Here is a 19,481-nt window from a genome sequence, read left to right as displayed (position 1 = left end):
TAGCTAGCTATGCTAATGAATATAAGAAGCTTTTTCTACAACCAGTGAGGTGAAGGCACATCTTTATATGATCATTATAGTTATACAAAAACAAGAGAATAAAGTAAACAGGTATAAAATACTATATGACAGTAAAAAAAAGTTGTTATTAATAAACAAGAATACAGTTTGAAAGGGGAGAGATTTCTAAAATATCCATAAAGAAAAAGAAATCTGCTTCCAGTTCTGTTTCATATGGGTGTTGAGAGATGTTTCCATAGATCTCTTAATGTTGCTCTCAAAGTGCACCAGATTGATGCTTTAACTTCAACATTTAAAAAAAAAATCTCCCCGAGGGAGCATGCCCCCGGACCCCCCTAGAGGAGGTTGGGTCCCCCCCACTTAAATCGAGTTCACATGGATATGAAACTAAATACATTTGCACACATCTTGTGTCCATATCTTTCTGTCTTGGTTGTCATGCCACAACCGAGTCATGGTGAGATATCTGGATTAAGAGGTTGCTTTTTCTTTGCACAGCATGAAAGAAAGGCGAAATGAATGGGCTGTGATTTTAGTATTTTTAGGCAGAGGTCAATCATTTGTACGGCCCTCGGAGGATGTTGTAAAAATTGAAATGGCCCTTGAGAGGAAAAAGGTTCCCCACCCCTGCTCTATATAGTATAATTATATATAAAACGTTATACACTCTGTTATCTTCTTTTTAAGGGTAAAATAGGTTTTGCGGCCCCAGATACATTTTATTCCGTGGGCGAAAAAAGAAAATGGCTCTTTTGATAGTAAAGGTTGCTGACCCCTGCCCCAGACAGACAGAGAACCCCAGAGCACCTCCAATCAAGCCCCTGGAGCCTCCTGGACCCCCTTCCACTAGCCAGACATGCCGACCCATCTTAGGGTGTTTCTCAATCTCGAGTAAAGCTGCTGCAGAGCCACTATTTCAAGCATGCTACGTCATTGAGTCCCGTCGAAGGACTGTTCCAATGTCCAGCATACTTGGAATTCTACCGAGCCCGGCGTACTTCGTTTGGAGAAATGTTGTGGCTGCACATGTGTAGACTCCGGTCTTAAAATCCCCACAATGCTTTGCGCACAGACCAATTTCCCCAAATCTTTGGTGGAAAATGTAAGGCGGGGCCTCTCATATGACGCACACCTGCAGACTTGCTCGCCTCTTCCACTCTTTGTTTTCCGATTGCCAGGAAGTATTCTTGCCTCGCTTCTGAAGCAAGATGCTCGGCAGACATGTGCTACCAAGCAAGCGTACTCGCGATTGAGAAACGGCCACAATCTTCAGTCTAGCACCCCTAAGTACACTGGCAAGAATGTAATGTATCGTGCTCTGTAAGTTGTAGCCGCCCAGGAAAAAGCACCTTAAAAGTAAGACTCTGTACATTTCCAATACCCAAGGTTCTGTGGTACGGTATTGGGAACGTCCGTTCCAAATACCTTAACGTAGGTCCCACGGTACTTGGAATGCTGAGGGTCCTATCTTCGCAATGACTAGAGGTAGGGGGTTGAAATGTTGAACGTGCTATCAAGCCAACCCAAAAATTCAGTCGGGTGAACCAGAAAAGACGATTGGACAACCTTTGACTTTTACCTTTTTCCGGCCAATTAACTGCAAAAAATAAAGCTCTTCCGATTTACTTTAAATTGTATACCGTGGGAGATGACTCCTGAGGGATGACCATTCCAAAGTTATAGGGCTATAGCCATTAGCATTCTGGGGATATGACCCTGTGTGTTCCTCATCCCGGGTCCAGCAGTAATGTTCACACCGAAGTTCCCACCGAATGCGATGCAATTTTTGGGGGCGGCGCGATTAAATGTAAAGTTAATGCACAGGACGGACGCGAATTTGCTCCAACGGCGAGCATGAAGTGGTTGATGCGAATGCCGCGGCGCGATTGAGCCGATGGAGAGGGCCGCGACAACCGCTCGAGTTCAATTTTTCAGATCTCAGCCTGCCGTCACTGACGTTGAACCAGAAAACCAAAACATCAGCCGTTAGCTGTTAGCACTCAGAGCTCACAGCTCCTTATATCTGTTGAGAAACTAGACAAAAGTGAAACAAGTACAAACAGCAGAATGTCTGTGTCATGGAGAATACAGTCGCTGGTTTATTTATGTCTATATGAGGATGTTGTGAGTTTGGACGGAGCAGCTACAAAGTTAGCTTGGCCTGATCGATCCGATCTCCATTCAGAAAACACGCTTTTTAAAAGGTTTTTCTGGTGCAAGTCATGTGAAATGTATTGGGGTACCTCAAACTGACTCTATAATCATAGATCATGACTTCAAGGCTTCTAATTATTTTGGCACAGCTACTTTCTTTGATTTCTTTGTAATGTTAAATGACTGATGTTTCAACAGGTATTACAGCCTGCAGAAGCTCTCAGTGGGAGTCGCTTTGGATTCATTAAAGCTGGAAGAAGATCCTTTACTTTAGTAAAACTACAAATTCAATAAAGTACAAAAATACTCCATGACGGGTAAATGTTGTGCCTCGCGTAAGGATCAGAACCATTACTTGGCATGACATTAAAAAGACAATACAAACCGCTGTGTGTGTTATTTATTCAGTGTAGTACAACGCTGCATTGATTTATACTCATAAGGTCACAGGTGATGTGAAAGCTAGCAGCAGATTCTTACACAGGATGTATATTTGGGACACATTACATGTTAGAGAATACGAAGGTGAACATATTGTCAACATATTGGGAACATAGTTGATTTGAAGCTGCTCTGTGTCTGTTCACAGCCAGAAGCTTCCTTCAGCTTTAACTTCAGTTTCACTCCTAACGTCCGGACTCATGGACCTTTCAGGGTTCTCCTCAAATCACTGAGGCTGATATGAAAAGTGAAAAGCAAGATAAGAAACAAAGAGAGAGCAGCATCAGGCTCAGCACATGTACAGCTGCACCTTTCATTTCCTTCCTCTGCACACAGTGAAGGAGACACGTCATTAGAGTTAATACTGCTGAAGTCAGGGTCCTTTCATTCTCTTTCTCTGCAATCTCTTGATGACCTACACTTCTCCGTACAACAGACGCTTACATATGATGCGGATTTTAGACATCTTCAGCCCGTACAGGACTGGGGTAAAGAGAGGCTGGCATGTTATAAAGTACAGGGATAACAAAACGCGCAGCATGTTGGGAACACCTATCATATCAAACCTGCTCTGTAATATTTCAAACAAGACTCCAAAAGAAAAATTGATGAGGGAAGCCAGGTGAGGTGTGCAGGTACTGAGAGCTTTCTGTCTGGTCTGTCTGGAGCCAGAGAAACACACTCTGAGGATCCTCATGTACGTGTAGAGGATTAAAAGCAGAGGAATGATGATGTAGATGACCGTGAAAAAGAGTCCATAAATGTTATTGACCCTGGTGTCAGAGCAGGCCAGCTTCACAATGGGGAAGTTCCCACAGTACACTGTATCGAGTATGTTCCCACACAGCGTTAAAGACACAGTCAAAGAAATCAAAATAACAATGGCAATACATGGCATTGACCATGTTAGAGTTATAAGTACGGTAACCTTTTTAGACGTCATATATGTGTTATATTGCAGAGGATAACAGATAGCAAGATATCTGTCATAAGACATGGCTGCTAAATTTAGATATTCCACCAAAACATATGAATACAGAAAATAGATCTGCAGGAAGCAGAGCGGAGCAGAGACAGTGTGAATGTCAGAGAGGATCTGAACCAGAAGGAATGGAAACAGCCCTGAACTACCATACAGTTCATTTACAAACAGGCTGCACAGAAAAAGGTACATAGGTTCATGTAAGCTCCTGTTCACACAGATAACCACAATCAGAGACGTGTTGGCACCTATGATACAAATATACAAAGCAAGAATGATCAGGAAATATAGGTATTTCAAAACCCCCGTGTCAGAGTATGCAGTCAGTATAAAATAGGAAGCTTCTGTAGAGTTCACCATGATCCTCCTGTTGTTAAAGATTTAGAACGTTATGTTAAAGATGAGCACAGATACAGCATTATTCAACAACTATACATCAACAACAGAAACCTGTGTCACATGTGAAACAAATGTCAGACAACAGTTGTGTTTCACCTGCTACTCCTGAGCTGGAGTCACCATGATCCTCCTGTGGTTCTTCAAGCATCACAACATGAGCAGTGCATCACCTGGATGTAGATGTCACTTTAAACATGGCAACAACAGTGAACACATGTTCCTCATCATGAGAACACATAAGACAGATGATCCAAACTGAGCGTCCTATATTAATGTGTATAATACAGAGATCCAGAGTGTGTGAGGTGCTGCTCTCCTCACTGAGCTGAAACTCTGAGCTGCTGCTTTTACCTTCTGTCTGCAGCTCACTGACGTCATCCTTCAGGGATCCTCCTTCTGTAACTCAGGGTTTCACCATCTTGGTTTCTGGTCGTCAACATCTTGGTTTCTACTCGTGACCATCTTGGTTTCTAGTTGTCACCATCTTGGTTTTTAGTCATCACCATCTTGGGTTTTTGGTCGTCACCATCTTGGTTTCTAGTCGTCATGATTTAGTTTTTAGTCATCACCATCTTGGTTTCTAGTTGTCACCATCTTGGTTTCGAGTCATCACCATCTTGGTTTCTGGTCGTCACCATCTTGGTTTCTAGTCGTCACCATCTTGGTTTCTACTTGTCACGATCTTTGTTTCTTGTCCTCACCATCTTCTTTTTCGGTCGTCACCATCTTGGTTTCTAGTTGTCAAGAACTTGGTTTCTAGTCGTTACGATTTAGTTTTTTGATCGTCACCATCTTGGTTTCTGGTCGTCACCATCTTGTTTTCTGGTCGTCAGCATTTCTTTTTTTGTTCGTCACCCTCCTAGTTTCTAGTCGTCACCATCTTCTTTTTCGGTCGTCACCATCTTGGTTTCTCGTTGTCAAGAACTTGGTTTCTAGTCGTTAAGATTTAGTTTTTTGGTCGTCAACATATTGGTTTCTAGTCGTCAACATCTTGGTTTCTAGACATCACCATCTTGTTTCTTGGTCGTCACCATCTTGGTTTTTGGTCATCACCATCTTGGTTTTTGGTCGTCACCATCTTGGCATCTAGACATCACCATCTTGTTTCTTGGTCGTCACCATCTTGGTTTTTGGTCGTCACCATCTTGGTTTCTAGTCGTCACCATCTTGGTTTCTAGTTGTCACCATCTTGTTTTTTGGTCGTCACCATCTTGGTTTCTAGTTGTCACCATCTTGGTTTCTAGTCATCACGTTCTTGGTTTCTTGTCGTCACCATCTTGGTTTCTAGTCGTCACCATCTTGGTTTCTAGTCGTCACCATCTTGGTTTCTAGTTGTCACCATCTTGGGTTCCAGTCATCACGTTCTTGGTTTCTAGTCGTCACCATCTTGGTTTCTAGTCTTCACCATCTTGGTTTCTACTCGTCACCATCTTGGCTTCTAGACATCACCATCTTGTTTCTTGGTCGTCACCATCTTGGTTTTTGGTCGTCACCATCTTGGTTTCCAGTCGTCACCATCTTGGTTTCCAGTCGTCACCATCTTGGTTTTTGGTCGTCACCATCTTGGTTTCTAGTCGTCACCATCTTGGTTTCTACTCGTCACCATCTTGGCTTCTAGACATCACCATCTTGTTTCTTGGTCGTCACCATCTTGGTTTTTGGTCGTCACCATCTTGGTTTCCAGTCGTCACCATCTTGGTTTCTAGTCGTCACCATCTTGGTTTTTGGTCGTCACCATCTTGATTTCTAGTTTTCACCATCTTGGTTTCTTGCCGTCAACATCTTGTTTTTAGGTCGTCACAATCTTGGTTTCCAGTCGTCACGATTTAGTTTTTTGGTCGTCACCATCTTGGTTTGTAGTCATTACCATTTTTGTTTCTAGTCGTCACCATCTTGGTTTCTAGTCGTCACCATCTTGGTTTCTAGTCGTCACCATCTTGGTTTCTAGTCGTCACCATCTTGGTTTCTCGTTGTCATCGTCTTGGTTTTTGGTCGTCACCATCTTGGTTTTTAGTCGTCACCATCTTGGTTTCTAGTTGTCACCATCTTGGTTTCTCGTTGTCATCGTCTTGGTTTTTGGTCGTCACCATCTTGGTTTCTAGTCGTCACCATCTTGGTTTTTGGTCGTCACCATCTTGGTTTCTAGTCGTCACCATCTTGGTTTCTAGTCGTCACCATCTTGGTTTGTAGTCGTCAACATCTTGGTTTTTGGTCGTCACCATCTTGGCTTCTTGACATCACCATCTTGTTTCTTGGTCGTCATCATCTTGGTTTTTGGTCGTCACCATCTTGGTTTCCAGTCGTCACCATCTTGGTTTCTAGTCGTCACCATCTTGGTTTTTGGTCGTCACCATCTTGATTTCTAGTCATCACAATCTTGGTTTCTAGTTTTCACCATCTTGGTTTCCGGTCGTCACCATCTTGGCTTCTAGACATCACCATCTTGTTTCTTGTTCGTCACCATCTTGGTTTTTGGTCGTCACCATCTTGGTTTCCAGTCGTCACCATCTTGGTTTCTAGTCGTCACCATCTTGGTTTTTGGTCGTCACCATCTTGATTTCTAGTCATCACAATCTTGGTTTCTGGTTTTCACCATCTTGGTTTCTTGCCGTCAACATCTTGTTTTTAGGTCATCACCGTTTTGGTTTGTAGTCGTCAACATCTTGGTTTTTGGTCGTCACCATCTTGGTTTCTAGTCGTCACAATCTTGGTTTCTACTTGTCACCATCTTGGTTTCTAGTCGTCACCATCTTGGTCACTACTAGTCACCATCTCGGTTTCTAGACTTCACCATCTTGGTTTCTAGTCGTCACCATCTTGTTTTTTGGTCGTCACCATGTTGCTTTCTGGTAGTCAACATTTTTTTTTGTTGTTATATTCCACAATGTCAAATGCTTTATATTTCAGGAAGCTCTATACTTATATACTAATGCCCCTGTTCCACCAAACCGGATCCGGTTCAAGATCCATTCTTGTTCTTTTCTGGTGCTGAACCGGTTCTTCTCTGTAGCACCACTTGTGTTTCCACTGCTCAGAGCCCGAGTGAAGCTCCAGTGAAGCTGCGTCATTGCGTCATCGTTTTTGTCATTATGTAAACGTTTACGTGCCTTCTTATGACATCCACAAGGCGCGGAAATCCCTCATATCGACAGCGTTAGCGTTCGTTGCCATGGAGATACATGCTGTCTAGCATTAGCATGCTAGATCTATCGTTTGTTTACTTGCGAGCTCAGTAGCTGTAGTAGGCCAGCTTTAGCTTTGTTGTTAGTTAACTTTTTATTTTGTATTATATTTTATATTATATCATAACTGAGTACTTTTTTTAATGCATGTAACATATGTAACATTAAGCTGTCTGTGGCTCTTTTTCTTGCTGTAACTACGCAGATGCCCCTTCCGTGGGACTAATAAAGGTATTCCGATTCTGATTCACTGGTATCCATCCTGGCTCCTAGTTGTCTGTGTTGCTGAACAGAATTTGCGTCATTTCGTTGTTGTTGATTAGGTTTATCCTGCCCTCCGACGTAAGCGTAAAGTATTGGTTCTTGGTTCTTGTTTCTTGCGAGTGGGGTCAGCTAAGAACCGGTTTTCGGTGCTTAGAGCCGGCTCCGCTGCGGTGGAAACAGGAAGAACCAGAACAAAATCAGGCTGTAGCCCGGAACTGGCTCTGGAACCGGTTTGGTGGAAAAGGGGCATAAATATAGACATGAAAGTGTAAGGTCTGTTATAGTTTATCCCTAAAAGCGTCACTATTCAGCGGAGGGAAAAACCCCTTACTCTAACAGCAAAAGGCCCCTGACTCAATGGGATATTACTGTAAGCTTTAGTTTCATTTTCGAGGAAAGTCTGGACATCTCCAGTCTCACAGCCGGAAGCAATGACACACCCCCACATATATGGGTATGTTGGTGTTTACTTGCTTCTGCTTCTCTTACCTGTTAACCTAAATTAATTATGAGCTGTCCCCTCCTGATTTAGGGTAAGATTGCACACACTTAGATAGGGCCACACCTCATTAAAGATCCTAGAATAAGGGATCGCTTAAACAGATTTAGTAAGTCATCTGCCTTAAAACAGCAGTTCATTGAACCTGGTTCTTCAGGAGTTAGTAGAGGTGAGACCTTGCTGATCCAGGTGGATCTGAGCCTGGCGGTAAACTTGCATAGACTCAATAGCTTCTGATAGGTCAATTAGAAGGTTTATTAATAGTCCGAAAAAAATTAATACAGACCCGCTGACCTCAAGACAATACATATCCGACCTAAAACATAAGCTGGTTCCAATTCTATTTTAGTCTATGTATGCAAAATTTACAAAATTAACCATTTATTTTCATATCAGGATGATTTTTACTTAGGTTTAAACCAAAGATTCATGAACCAAAAAGATGGCGTATATGCCAGATGTCTCTGGGCTGTAATTGGTCACAGACGCGAGGGAACACGTGGCGGAATAAATAATAATTTGACGTCCAAGACGCTCTGTAAGAGGATAAAGAGATTAAAGTCTGACTTCAATAAACATATGAACATTTCTGATCCTAATGGTATTAATGTGTGCAAAGGTAATTTGGCAAATTACATTCAACCAACAACACATGTAATATAAAGTGTCAAACTCATATTCTGCCGGATCCAATCTTTTGAATTCATTAGAACTGTCACAGTCCCAATAAATCCAGACATTTAACCTGTTAACATCTTGCAAGAAACAGCGTCTGATGGCTTCTTAACATTTAACAAACTATGAATGTGTCCTAAAACTCAGCTAACTGACGATATGAACAATTTTTAGCCAAACAAAACACAAGTCTAACGCCGAGCCTCTGAATTAGCCCTGAGCGAAAAAATGCTAACGCACTTAGCGCAGAACTCATGGCAGAAACATTCCACCACTTATTGGATCTGCACAAACAAGACATCAGCTAGCAAACTGAGATTCCACAGATTCCAGAAATATCAGTATCATCACTGAGCGACCAGGACTTGTGGCATGGGAAGCAAACCCAGACATCATAATATTCTTACCTTTGCTGTTGTTCTGATCAAAAGTTGTGTTCAATGGCATCAAAACAATAAAAGAGCTGCTGCAGGTTAATCCAATGTTTAATCCAATGTGTCTGTGTCACTTTGAAATTATTACTGATAATCCATCATCACATTTACGACAATTTCAATTTTCAGTTTTCAGAGTGTAACGTAGCTTTTGATTTGGGCAAACTTTATGCGCATCACTCTCACTCCTCATGGTGTACGTGTATGTGGATTTAGGATCCGCCCCTCGATTCTATTGGCTCTAACGGTTAATAAGAGGTGTCAATCATCAAAATCGACCAATGTGTTCCAGAGAAACGGCAAATCCACCCTTTTAGAAGCAAAGATATGGTCATTTGTTCTGGGGATGTCATTTTCAAGCCTGAGACCTGAAAAACAGGCTTAGGGCTTTAAAGGTTTCAATAAAAAAAGCTGACTAGATGTTCCCTATCTGTAGATATTCACTTTGAATGATGCAGCACACTTTGATCATTTATAGCTTGTTTTTTCCTGATCTTCAATTCAGAAGGAAACACACTTTGACACATCTTACAGTTTCTTTATAAGGCCATACATTATGGGATCGAAGAGAGGTGGGCATGTAAGGAAGTGACTTTTTTTTTTTAATATACTCAGCATGTTGGGCCTGTAATATTTTACAATTCTTCAAAGAAGTTGATGAGGGAAGCGTGGTAAAGTGTGCAGCTTTCTGTCTGCTCTGCTTACGACCAGAGAAACACACTCTGAGGATCATCGTGTACGAGTAGAGGATAGAATTAGAGGACAAAAGCATAACTGTTGAGGCAAACATTTTTATTCCTCTTCTGACTCAAACTGAACCAATCTGTTACATGTTATTCTCAACACAGGCTAGCAGCAGATTCTTACACAGGATGTATATTTGGGACACATTACATGTTAGAGAATACGAAGGTGAACATATTGTCAACATATTGGGAACATAGTTGATTTGAAGCTGCTGAAGTCAGGGTCCTTTCATTCTCTTTCTCTGCAATCTCTTGATGACCTACACTTCTCCGTACAACAGACGCTTACATATGATGCGGATTTTAGACATCTTCAGCCCGTACAGGACTGGGGTAAAGAGAGGCTGGCAGCTGAGCCAGTATAATGACAATACAATGCGTAATATATTCGGCACATATTTCATGTCAAATCTATTCTGTAATATTTCAAAGCAAGACCCAAAAGACACATTAAGCAGGGAAGCGAGGTGAGGTGTGCAGGTACTGAGAGCTTTCTGTCTGGTCTGTCTGGAGCCAGAGAAACACACTCTGAGGATCCTCATGTACGTGATCAAAGTGAGAGAAACAGGAAACATGATTAAGAAAAAAGTTATAAAGATTCCATAAATATTGTTGACTGTAGTGTCAGAGCAGGCCAGCTTAACAATGGAGTAGTTATCACAGTAAACTTTGTTAATGATGTTCCCACACAGCTGTAGAGAAAGAGTCAGAGACACCATAATCCAAATGGCAATAAATGGATATAACCATGACACTGCAATAAACCTGGAAACCCTGTTAGAAGTCATACGTGTGTTATATTGCAGAGGATTACAGATAGCAAGATACCTGTCATAAGACATGACGGCTAAATTACTAAATTGTATACTTGCATATGAATAAATACAAACAATCTGCAGGAAGCAGAGTGGAGCAGAGACAGTGTGAATGTCAGAGAGGATCTGAACCAGAAGGAATGGAAACAGCCCTGAACTACCATACAGTTCATTTACAAACAGGCTGCACAGAAAAAGGTACATAGGTTCATGTAAGCTCCTGTTCACACAGATAACCACAATCAGCAACACGTTGGCACCTATGATACAAATATACAAAGCCAGAATGATCAGGAAATATAGGTATTTCAAAACCCCCGTGTCAGAGTATGCAGTCAGTATAAAATAGGAAGCTTCTGTAGAGTTCACCATGATCCTCCTGTTGTTAAAGATTTAGAACGTTATGTTAAAGATGAGCACAGATACAGCATTATTTAACAACTATACATCAACAACAGAAACCTGTGTCACATGTGAAACAAATGTCAGACAACAGTTGTGTTTCACCTGCTACTCCTGAGCTGGAGTCACGGCCAGAGCTCATGACAGCGACCTTTACTTTCTGACAATATGTGGAGGAGGGGGTGGAGACACGGTGTGGGAGGGGTTTTACTGGACAGATCTCAAAGAACAAACTGTTTTCTAATAATTACTGACTGATGTGAAAACCTCAAAGATGTTTTGGTTAAATGTCATTAGCTTATCTCAGTAAAATGTCCCTGGTAGAAGATTGTCTCAATCGCTTCAGACAGCATCACTGAACGAACCATAGATGGTGGCAGCCAAGAGCCACGAGGGTGACGCTCCGAAACCAAGGTGGCAATGTGCAAGACGGAGAAAGAGACTGTCCAGCCTTAGGATAGCCAAGGTGTAAAATGGGTTTGCTTCTTCCGCATTGACGCTGATAAACACCCCCTTGGGGGGAAAGTTCCAAGACCCATAGATCAGTGAGGGGTCCCTACATTGACTTGTTTATCTTTTGGGCACATTTTGAAAGAAAGCAAGGTTAAAGCGTCTTCCGTTGCAAAAATACAGATTTTCAAATTTGGGGTTTTTTAGGCATTTTTGCACAACTCCACCAGAAGGCCCCCTCTTTGAAGAGTTTCCACTGAGCTCCCTCAACAGTGTAAGTAGCTCACATACCTCATTCACACCAACGGTGCTTCAGGGCCGGTTCGGAGCTGGAGCTTGAAAAGCACCGGGTTTTCCTGTTCACACCGCAGCGGAGCAGCCTCTTAGCTCCGGAATCCGGTTCGTTTCAAGCTCCAAAAAATTGTCCGGCCAGAGCAAAAGCACTGCATACGTCACGCTTACATTGAGGCGGGGTCAGGGGCAGGGGCAGGGGCGGGGGCAGGAGCGGGGGCGGGGGCAGGGGCAGGGGCAGGGGCAGGGGCAGGGGCAGGGGCAGGGGCAGGGGTGGGGGCAGGAGCGGGGGCAGGGGCGGGGACAGGGGCAGGGGCAGGGGCAGGGGCAGGGGCAGGGGCAGGGGCAGGGGTGGGGGCAGGAGCGGGGGCAGGGGCAGGGGCGGGGGCAGGGGCAGGGGCGGGATCAACTCCTGAACAACAACAAGAAGCCGGCGTTTTATCCAGTTTGTACAACGATGGAGAAACAAGCAGCAGTGGTCCTCTGAAGAGACCAGCTACCTGCTGGGGATCTGGTCTTCTGAAGAGACCAGCTACCTGCTGGGGATCTGGTCCACTGAAGAGACCAGCTACCTGCTGGGGATCTGGTCTTCTGAAGAGACCAGCTACCTGCTGGGGATCTGGTCTTCTGAAGAGACCAGCTACCTGCTGGGGATCTGGTCTTCTGAAGAGGTGCAGAGGAAGCTGGAGCACAATCGGCCATTGTTGTTGTTGTCTGTGTCAGCTGTGAGGGGTTTCCGCGCGGTTTGGCTTTAAGAAGCAGGCACGCTAACGTTTACGTCATGACGCAAACGATGACGCAATGACGCAGCACCAGTCGGACTCTGGGCGGTGTGAAAAGAGCCGGAGCTAAACCGAAGAACCGGTTCTGAACCTGAAAAGCTCTACGGAGCTTGAACCGGAGTTGCGTTGGTGTGAATGAGGTACTAGAGCCCTATGGCTAACTTATTGATCAGAATGAAGCATCCTGAAGATACTTTCCCTCCAGGGGGGGAGTGGGGGTCAGGCTAGGAATGACCCAGGAGAGGGCACTCTAATAGCGCATTTCCACTCAACCCTGTCTCCTAAAAATTACGTTCCCGCAGAACTAAACTGCATTCTCAATTACGTTTAGCTAAAAACGTATTTTCTCCCACGTTACGTTTGTTATGAACATTTCTCAAATACGTTTATTTTCTACATATCTTTGTCATTTATTGTCTTGCTTATAATAATGATAATAGTCATTTATAAATCCTTTTAGAGCACACATTTGAAATCGAGAATCGGTCTTGATATCTGGTTAAATTAAAATCATTAGGCGAGGCTTTAACTTCTCCAGCTGTTACTCTCATGAGCGAGGCGGAACATAAGAGTGTTATCATGCCAGAAAGCTGCTGTGTCGTTTGTTGCTCCTCAAACATTAAAACAAATCCAGAGTTCAGTGTTTCTGAACTCCCTCTCAGAACAAAGGACAGTAACAGAAGATCTCTGTGGCTTCAGGCTCCATCGACGTTCAAATGGCAGCGTTGGTTTCCCCAAAAGTGGGCGGGGCCGTAAAGTGACGTAGATTTTTTCTCTCATCTATTATTCAAAACCTTTCTGTTTATTCTAACGTAAATTACATGCCAGTGTTTTATCTTTTTATTGAGCAATTTGTTTTTGCATGTTTACCTGGGAATGTTTGCATGTTGAACCGGAAGTACGTCACTTCACTTTGTCTTCTTAGTCCCTTTTACGTTCCAGACAATGCATGGCTCAGCGTAACAGACTGAACAGCGACCCCAGGTGTGTCTACATTGGAATGACATCTTCATTACTGAAGGAAAAAGACTTGACCTAATGTTAACTGGGTTTTTAATGCAGTTGGCTTTTCTTAATGGTTACAATATCGCTATGAGCTATATCTGAAGCAAACTAGTTTCTGAAGATGTGTAGTCAATTCCATCCTTCAATGTAGCATAAAGGTGAACTCTCATGACAGGAACAATACCGGAAACAGACGTAGGAAAGATCCTCAGCTCGCTGATTGGATGTTTTAGCTGCAATGCACGTTGGGAAGCCTGTGTTTATGCGATGTGAAATCCAAAAACATTAAAAAGAATAATACTTTATTCCGAGTGTTCTTGTTTTTCTCTTTGAAAGTCATCACATCACGGCATTGTAATACACGGTTCGGCTGCGTTAAATATTACAGATCTGCAGTAGTTCTTTTCAACGTCTTACATTTATTCTACACTCAGGGCCGCCCCTCCCTACAGGCCAATCACGCAGGATGCAGGGGGCCCCGCCCAGAGGGCCTCAGCTGCTGTGCTCAGTTCTCCGCGCACCCCCCGCTGACACGTGAGAGTGAGAGGGGACAAGGGGAGCGCGTCTGTAACCCGACACCGTTGCAATGAATCGACATCTGAACAATCACGGCTTTGATACGGCCACTAGTGCAGGTGAAGAGATGTCGGTGAAAAGACAGTTTCAGTCCGGAGCAAGCAAGAGGGAAACAAACCATGAAGAAACGAGAGCGTCACTCGAAGGTGGGTTATTGTTCGAGTCTAATGTACAACTTGCGAATGTTGTATAAGTCAAATTGCCAATTGCCATATTAAAACATCAGCTGCAATTCACGACATGAAGAAGGCCGTCTCTGCAGAGCATGGAGGCTAATGGAGATGCAGTTATTTCCAGCATTCTTTATTTAACATTCATTCAAGTATGTTATGGCTTTATCTCTAATGTACAGGAGGAAGAGCGATACACTGTCTGTCTAGTTGGCTTACATAACAGTTCAAGTTTACAGCCTAAAAAACATCCAGCATTTTTTCCCTTTTATTCATTTTTATGTCAATTTGCACATTTCATGGTGATGCTCAGCCCCTCCCCTTAACTCCTAACAGTCCTCATCATGTCAACCACCACACAGAGAAGTACTGAGAGAAATGTGTGTGTAGTTGTTGAAACATTGCTGACAGAGCGAACTATGTTTGAATTGAGCTATGTCCTCTTCTGGGCCCGCTGGCAGCTCCTCCTGCCCGACTGACTGCTCCCGGCCCGCGCTGCGTTCAACACGCACATCTTCGTCAGCTGGGACGAGACACCTTCGGCACCTCCGGAGAGAAAACTCTGCATGGCTTTGCTAAATGCTAGATCGATAGCAAACAAAACGTTCCTGTTAAAAGACTTCTTCACCTCTCGTGATCTGGATTTGATGTTCCTGACGGAGACCTGGGTCCACGCTGGAGAGTATACACCGTTCACTGAACTTCTTCCTCCTGGCTGTACATTCTTCAGCTCCCCCCGTACCACCGGCCGTGGTGGGGGCATAGCTTCAGTGTTTAGAGCTAGCCTCCAATGCCGATTGATTCACCCTGTAACTAGCTACGCTAGCTTTGAGTTGCAGCCTTTTGAACTGAACCCGGCCTCGCCTGTGCTCTGCGCAGTCGAGTATCGTCCGCCAAAGTGCAATAAGGATTTCATAAATGACTTTTCTGACTTTCTGTCCGGGATCATGGTGAAATATGATCGTGTTTTGATCTGCGGAGACTTCAATGTCCATGTGTGCTGCGAGTCCAAACCTCTGGTTAGGGACTTTTGAAATCTCCTCGACTCTTTCGGTCTCGTTCAGTCCGTAGCTGGCCCAACACACGATAAAGGACACACTTTGGACTTAGTGTTATCGTTTGGACTCTCTGTCTCTGTGGATGAAATCTGTGTAACAACGCGTATCTCAGAACATTTACCGGTTCTGTTTGCAACCTCCATCTTTTCTGCGGGAGTCGAATCACGTGCTCCTGCGCGTCGTCTGCGTTCGATTAACCCCTTGACTGCCTCACAGCTCTCTGATGTTTTTAATGTTTCCCTGATCTGTAAGTTAGAGGTGAACTGTGCTCTTAGTGCTGATGAGCTTATCTCCATGTTTGACTCGACATGTACCCTAATACTGGATTCTGTTGCTCCTTCTACGCTTAGACGCACCAAAGTTCTCTCAGAGCCGTGGCTCAATGACTGTACTCGTGCTCTCAGACGCGCTTGCAGGCGCGCAGAGAGAAAATGGAAAAAGGATAAACTCCATGTCTCCTTAGAAATCCTTCGTGCTCTCATTTCCGACCTCAGGTTCTTTTGAATGTCCTCAACTCGATCATTAATCCCTGTGATGTTTCTCCAATTGTGCCATCGACTACTCTCTGTGATAAGTTTCTTACATTCTTTATCAAAGTATCTGCTCTTAGGCTAGCCCACACGAGTGCTACCCCAGATCCTGCTCCTTTCCTGTGCCCTGCTGTCCTCGACCACTTTGAGACTGTACCCCTCTCTTCTCTCTCGGATGTGGTCAAGCACCTGCGGCCGACAAACTGCGCCTCAGACAGCATTCCCTCTCGCCTTTCAGAGATGTTTTTGAATCAGTTGGAGCAAGTGTTGTATTGCTATTAAAAACCTCTCTTAGCTCAGGATGTGTCCCAGCTGCCCTCAAACATGCCGTGGTCCAGCCACTACTTAAAAAGAAAAACCTTGAACCATCCATTCTCGTACATTTCTCCCACCTACCTTTTTTATCTAAAGCCCTGGAGCGAGTAGTCTACGTCCAGCTGCAGTCTTTTTTAACCACGCATGGCATCCATGAGAAGTTTCAGTCTGGCTTCAAACCCATGCACAGCACTGAAACAGCCCTTTGAAGAGATGTCCGCAGGCATCACAGGCTCGGCCCTTGCATGGTTCAGGTCCTACCTGACAGACCGTAGCCTCTCAGTGCAGCTAGGTGCCTTCTCCTCTGCCAAAGCCCCTCTTACCTGTGGGGTTCCCCAAGGCTCGATCCTGGACCCCATCCTTTTTCTACTTTACATACTGCCCCTAGGTTCAATTCTCACTAAACACAACACCCCCTTCCATTGTTACGCTGACGATGTACAGATCTATCTGCCTCTCAAAGCAAACACTCACTACAGCCGTTGAAGGACTGCTGAGCAGAGATCAAATCCTGGCTGAGCCAAAACTTCCTCACCCTCAACGAGAGCACAACCTCCAGCCTCTCCGGTTGATACTCTGGGCTCTCTCAAAAAAAACATCCTCCCCTCTGTCATGAACCTTGGAGTGACCTTCAACAGCACTTTTAAACTCAACAAGCAGGTCAGCAGCGTAGTTAAATCCTGCTTTTTAAAATACGACTATTGGCCAAGACAAAGTCATTTTTATCTTTTAAAGACCTATAAAGGGTTATGAACGCCTTTGTAACCTCGAGACTGGATTACTGCAACGCTCTGTATGTGGGTATGGACCAGGCCTCAATCAGACGCCTGCAGCTAGTGCAGAACGCAGCTGCGCGTCTTCTGACTGGCCACAAAAAGCGTGACCACATCACCCCATCTCTGGCCTCACTGCACTGGCTTCCAGTTTGGTTCAGAACTGATTTTAAAATCCTTTTATTTGTTTTCAAAGCCCTAAATGGGCTGGCTCCGACCTATGTAGCTGAACTCCTCCAGCGCTACACCCCAGAGCCTTAAGGTCTGCTGACCAGCTGCTGCTGGTAGTGCCCAAGACCAGGCTCAAAACCCGAGGGCACCGAGCCTTCAGCTGGCCCCAGGCTCTGGAACACTCTGCCCCTCCATGTGAGGTCGGCCCAGACCCTAGGGGTTTTTAAATCTACTCTAAAGACTCACTTCTTCTCTCTGGCCTTCTAGTCAGAGCGGAGCATGACTCCTGACTTTTCCCTGTGTGTGATTTTTATATTTCTGTTGTCTGTTATTGTCTTTTATTGTGATTGTAGTAATGTGTTTTTATTACATGTGCAGCACTTTGGCTCCAACGAAAATCGCTTTTAAATGTGCTTTATAAATAAAACTTGATTTGATTTGGCAAACCAGCTTTTGTCCCCACGGCCTATTCCTTTAGTCGTGGACCAATCACAGCGCATAGACTCTAGCATTACATTAATGCGCACACTTTATACAATATATATGTTTTCTTGTCTTTTTATTACTGCCGATTTGTATTCATATGTTTTCCTTTTTTCATTTCTTTTTTCATTCTGATGTAAATACTTTTATATTTTACTCTATTTTTTCTAGTTCCCTACCTGTGTTTTAATTCATGTTTTATTTTATTTTTTATATTTATCTTTTGATTGAGTCACGCACAATGAGTTACATTATACAGTCTATATTTTTCCATTTCCCCCCCCCCCCCCTCCCGGTCCTACATAGTGAAGTAGATAAATAAATAAATACATATACAGGTAAAAATAAAGTAATGTAAAAAATGATTTAAAAAAAATTAAGAGATACGGAAATAAAGAATAATAACAATAATACATATAACTATATACTCACATATGTATACCCACATATAAACATATATATATATATATATATATACATATATATATATGTATATATATATGTGTATATATATATATATACATACATACATATATATATATATGTATGTATGTACATACATTCACCCATACCCACACATTTACATACACATTGTTTGTTTGTAACCTTTATTTATCCAGATTGGTCCCATTGAGATCATATATCTCTTTTTCAAGGGAGACCTGCAAAATATAATATATAATATATAATATATACACATACATACATTTACATACCCACACATTTACATACACATATACATACACATATATATACACATATATATACACATACTCATACATACACGTACATAGATTCTTAGTCACCCCTTCCTTCTGAACTCAGTGTTTTTATTTCAGCTATCGCAGAGCCCCAGACAGATTCATTCATTCATGTTTTATTGCATACATTTTTATGTATACTCCATGAAATCAAGTCAAATTCCTCGTATGTGTAAACCTACCTGGTGATAAACCTGATTCTGATTCAGAGACATCCGGCATCAGACGCCATGTTTGTTTACTGCTTCTCACTGGGTTCATACTTCAGGAGAACTTCCTGATAAGTTTATGGTAGTAATCACTTCAAAACAGTGCTCATTTTGTGAGTTATATTCAAATGTAGACTCAAATAAAGAACAAAGTATCATGTGCTTTAGGGCGGGGCTAGCTGTGATTGTTAGGTTCCAAAAAAACAAGACGGTGTCGACCAGTTTCTCTGCTTTTTTTGCATTTTCACTGCCCCTTGATTCATGGTAGAACTCCGCCCTGGAGTTACTGGAGGACATTTGGGTCAAACTTGTTGATGTGATTAATCTTTGTAATGTTTTATTAAAGCGTTGAGGTTTCCAGATCACAGCCCTAGCGTTTATATATTCAGTTGTAGGTTTAAACGAAATGTAATAATGTATATGTATATGTGAATGAACTACGTATAAACGCCCGTTATGTTTAATGTTAGAATTATTTAGCTTTCTCTCTCTATTGGAATATATTCACCTTCATGTTTTATTCGTTATCTACCTCGGAAAGTTTCAGTTTATCCGAAAGTTTATTGTTCTTCATTTAGTTGCTGGAGAGGACAGTGTCACCTTTGAGTTGAGTCTAATTAGTTTGGTGTGTGTGTGTGTGTGTGTGTGTGTGTGTGTGTGTGTGTGTGTGTGTGTGTGTGTGTGTGTGTGTGTGTGTGTGTGTGTCCGAGGGGAGGTCATTACCGGACTCTGATTGGTCCCTCTGGTCCTCGGCTCGGAGGGGTTATTGGAAAATGTTCAACATGACAAACAAACATGTTGACGGTCTGACTGACCTCTGACCTCAGGGACTTCATTAACGAGCCGCGGTAACTTTGACCAGATGTTTAATTTCTAATTTACTTTACCAAGAA

The 19,481-nt window shown here is 43.1% G+C and overlaps 2 protein-coding genes across 2 annotated transcripts; both read right to left on the bottom strand.

The window, feature by feature from the left end:
- Positions 1 to 3,031: 3,031 nt before the first annotated feature.
- On the bottom strand, positions 3,032 to 4,481 carry LOC307035017 (olfactory receptor 11A1-like; the record flags this gene model as incomplete). Its single annotated transcript, XM_079673942.1, has 2 exons — positions 4,349 to 4,481; positions 3,032 to 4,183 (listed from the first exon to the last, which is right to left on the bottom strand). Exon 2 carries the CDS (start codon positions 3,956 to 3,958, stop codon positions 3,032 to 3,034), a length of 927 nt encoding a protein of 308 aa, XP_079530068.1. The 5' UTR covers positions 3,959 to 4,183; positions 4,349 to 4,481.
- Positions 4,482 to 9,841: 5,360 nt separating this feature from the next.
- Positions 9,842 to 11,907, bottom strand: LOC307037573 (olfactory receptor 11A1-like). Its single transcript, XM_079678595.1, has one exon. It carries the CDS (start codon positions 10,982 to 10,984, stop codon positions 10,058 to 10,060), a length of 927 nt encoding a protein of 308 aa, XP_079534721.1. The 5' UTR covers positions 10,985 to 11,907; the 3' UTR covers positions 9,842 to 10,057.
- Positions 11,908 to 19,481: the final 7,574 nt, after the last annotated feature.

The sequence above is a fragment of the Notothenia rossii genome (assembly GCF_949606895.1).
Source record: "Notothenia rossii genome assembly, chromosome: 4".
Taxonomy (NCBI): Eukaryota; Metazoa; Chordata; class Actinopteri; order Perciformes; family Nototheniidae; genus Notothenia; species Notothenia rossii.
Note: the sequence above shows the minus strand (reverse complement) of the source record. Positions and strands in the feature narration are given on the sequence as shown.

Excerpts from the sequence above, each read along its gene's own strand:
- LOC307037573 (XM_079678595.1), bottom strand. The coding sequence starts at position 10,984 with ATGGTGAACTCTACAGAAGCTTCCTATTTTATACTGACTGCATACTCT.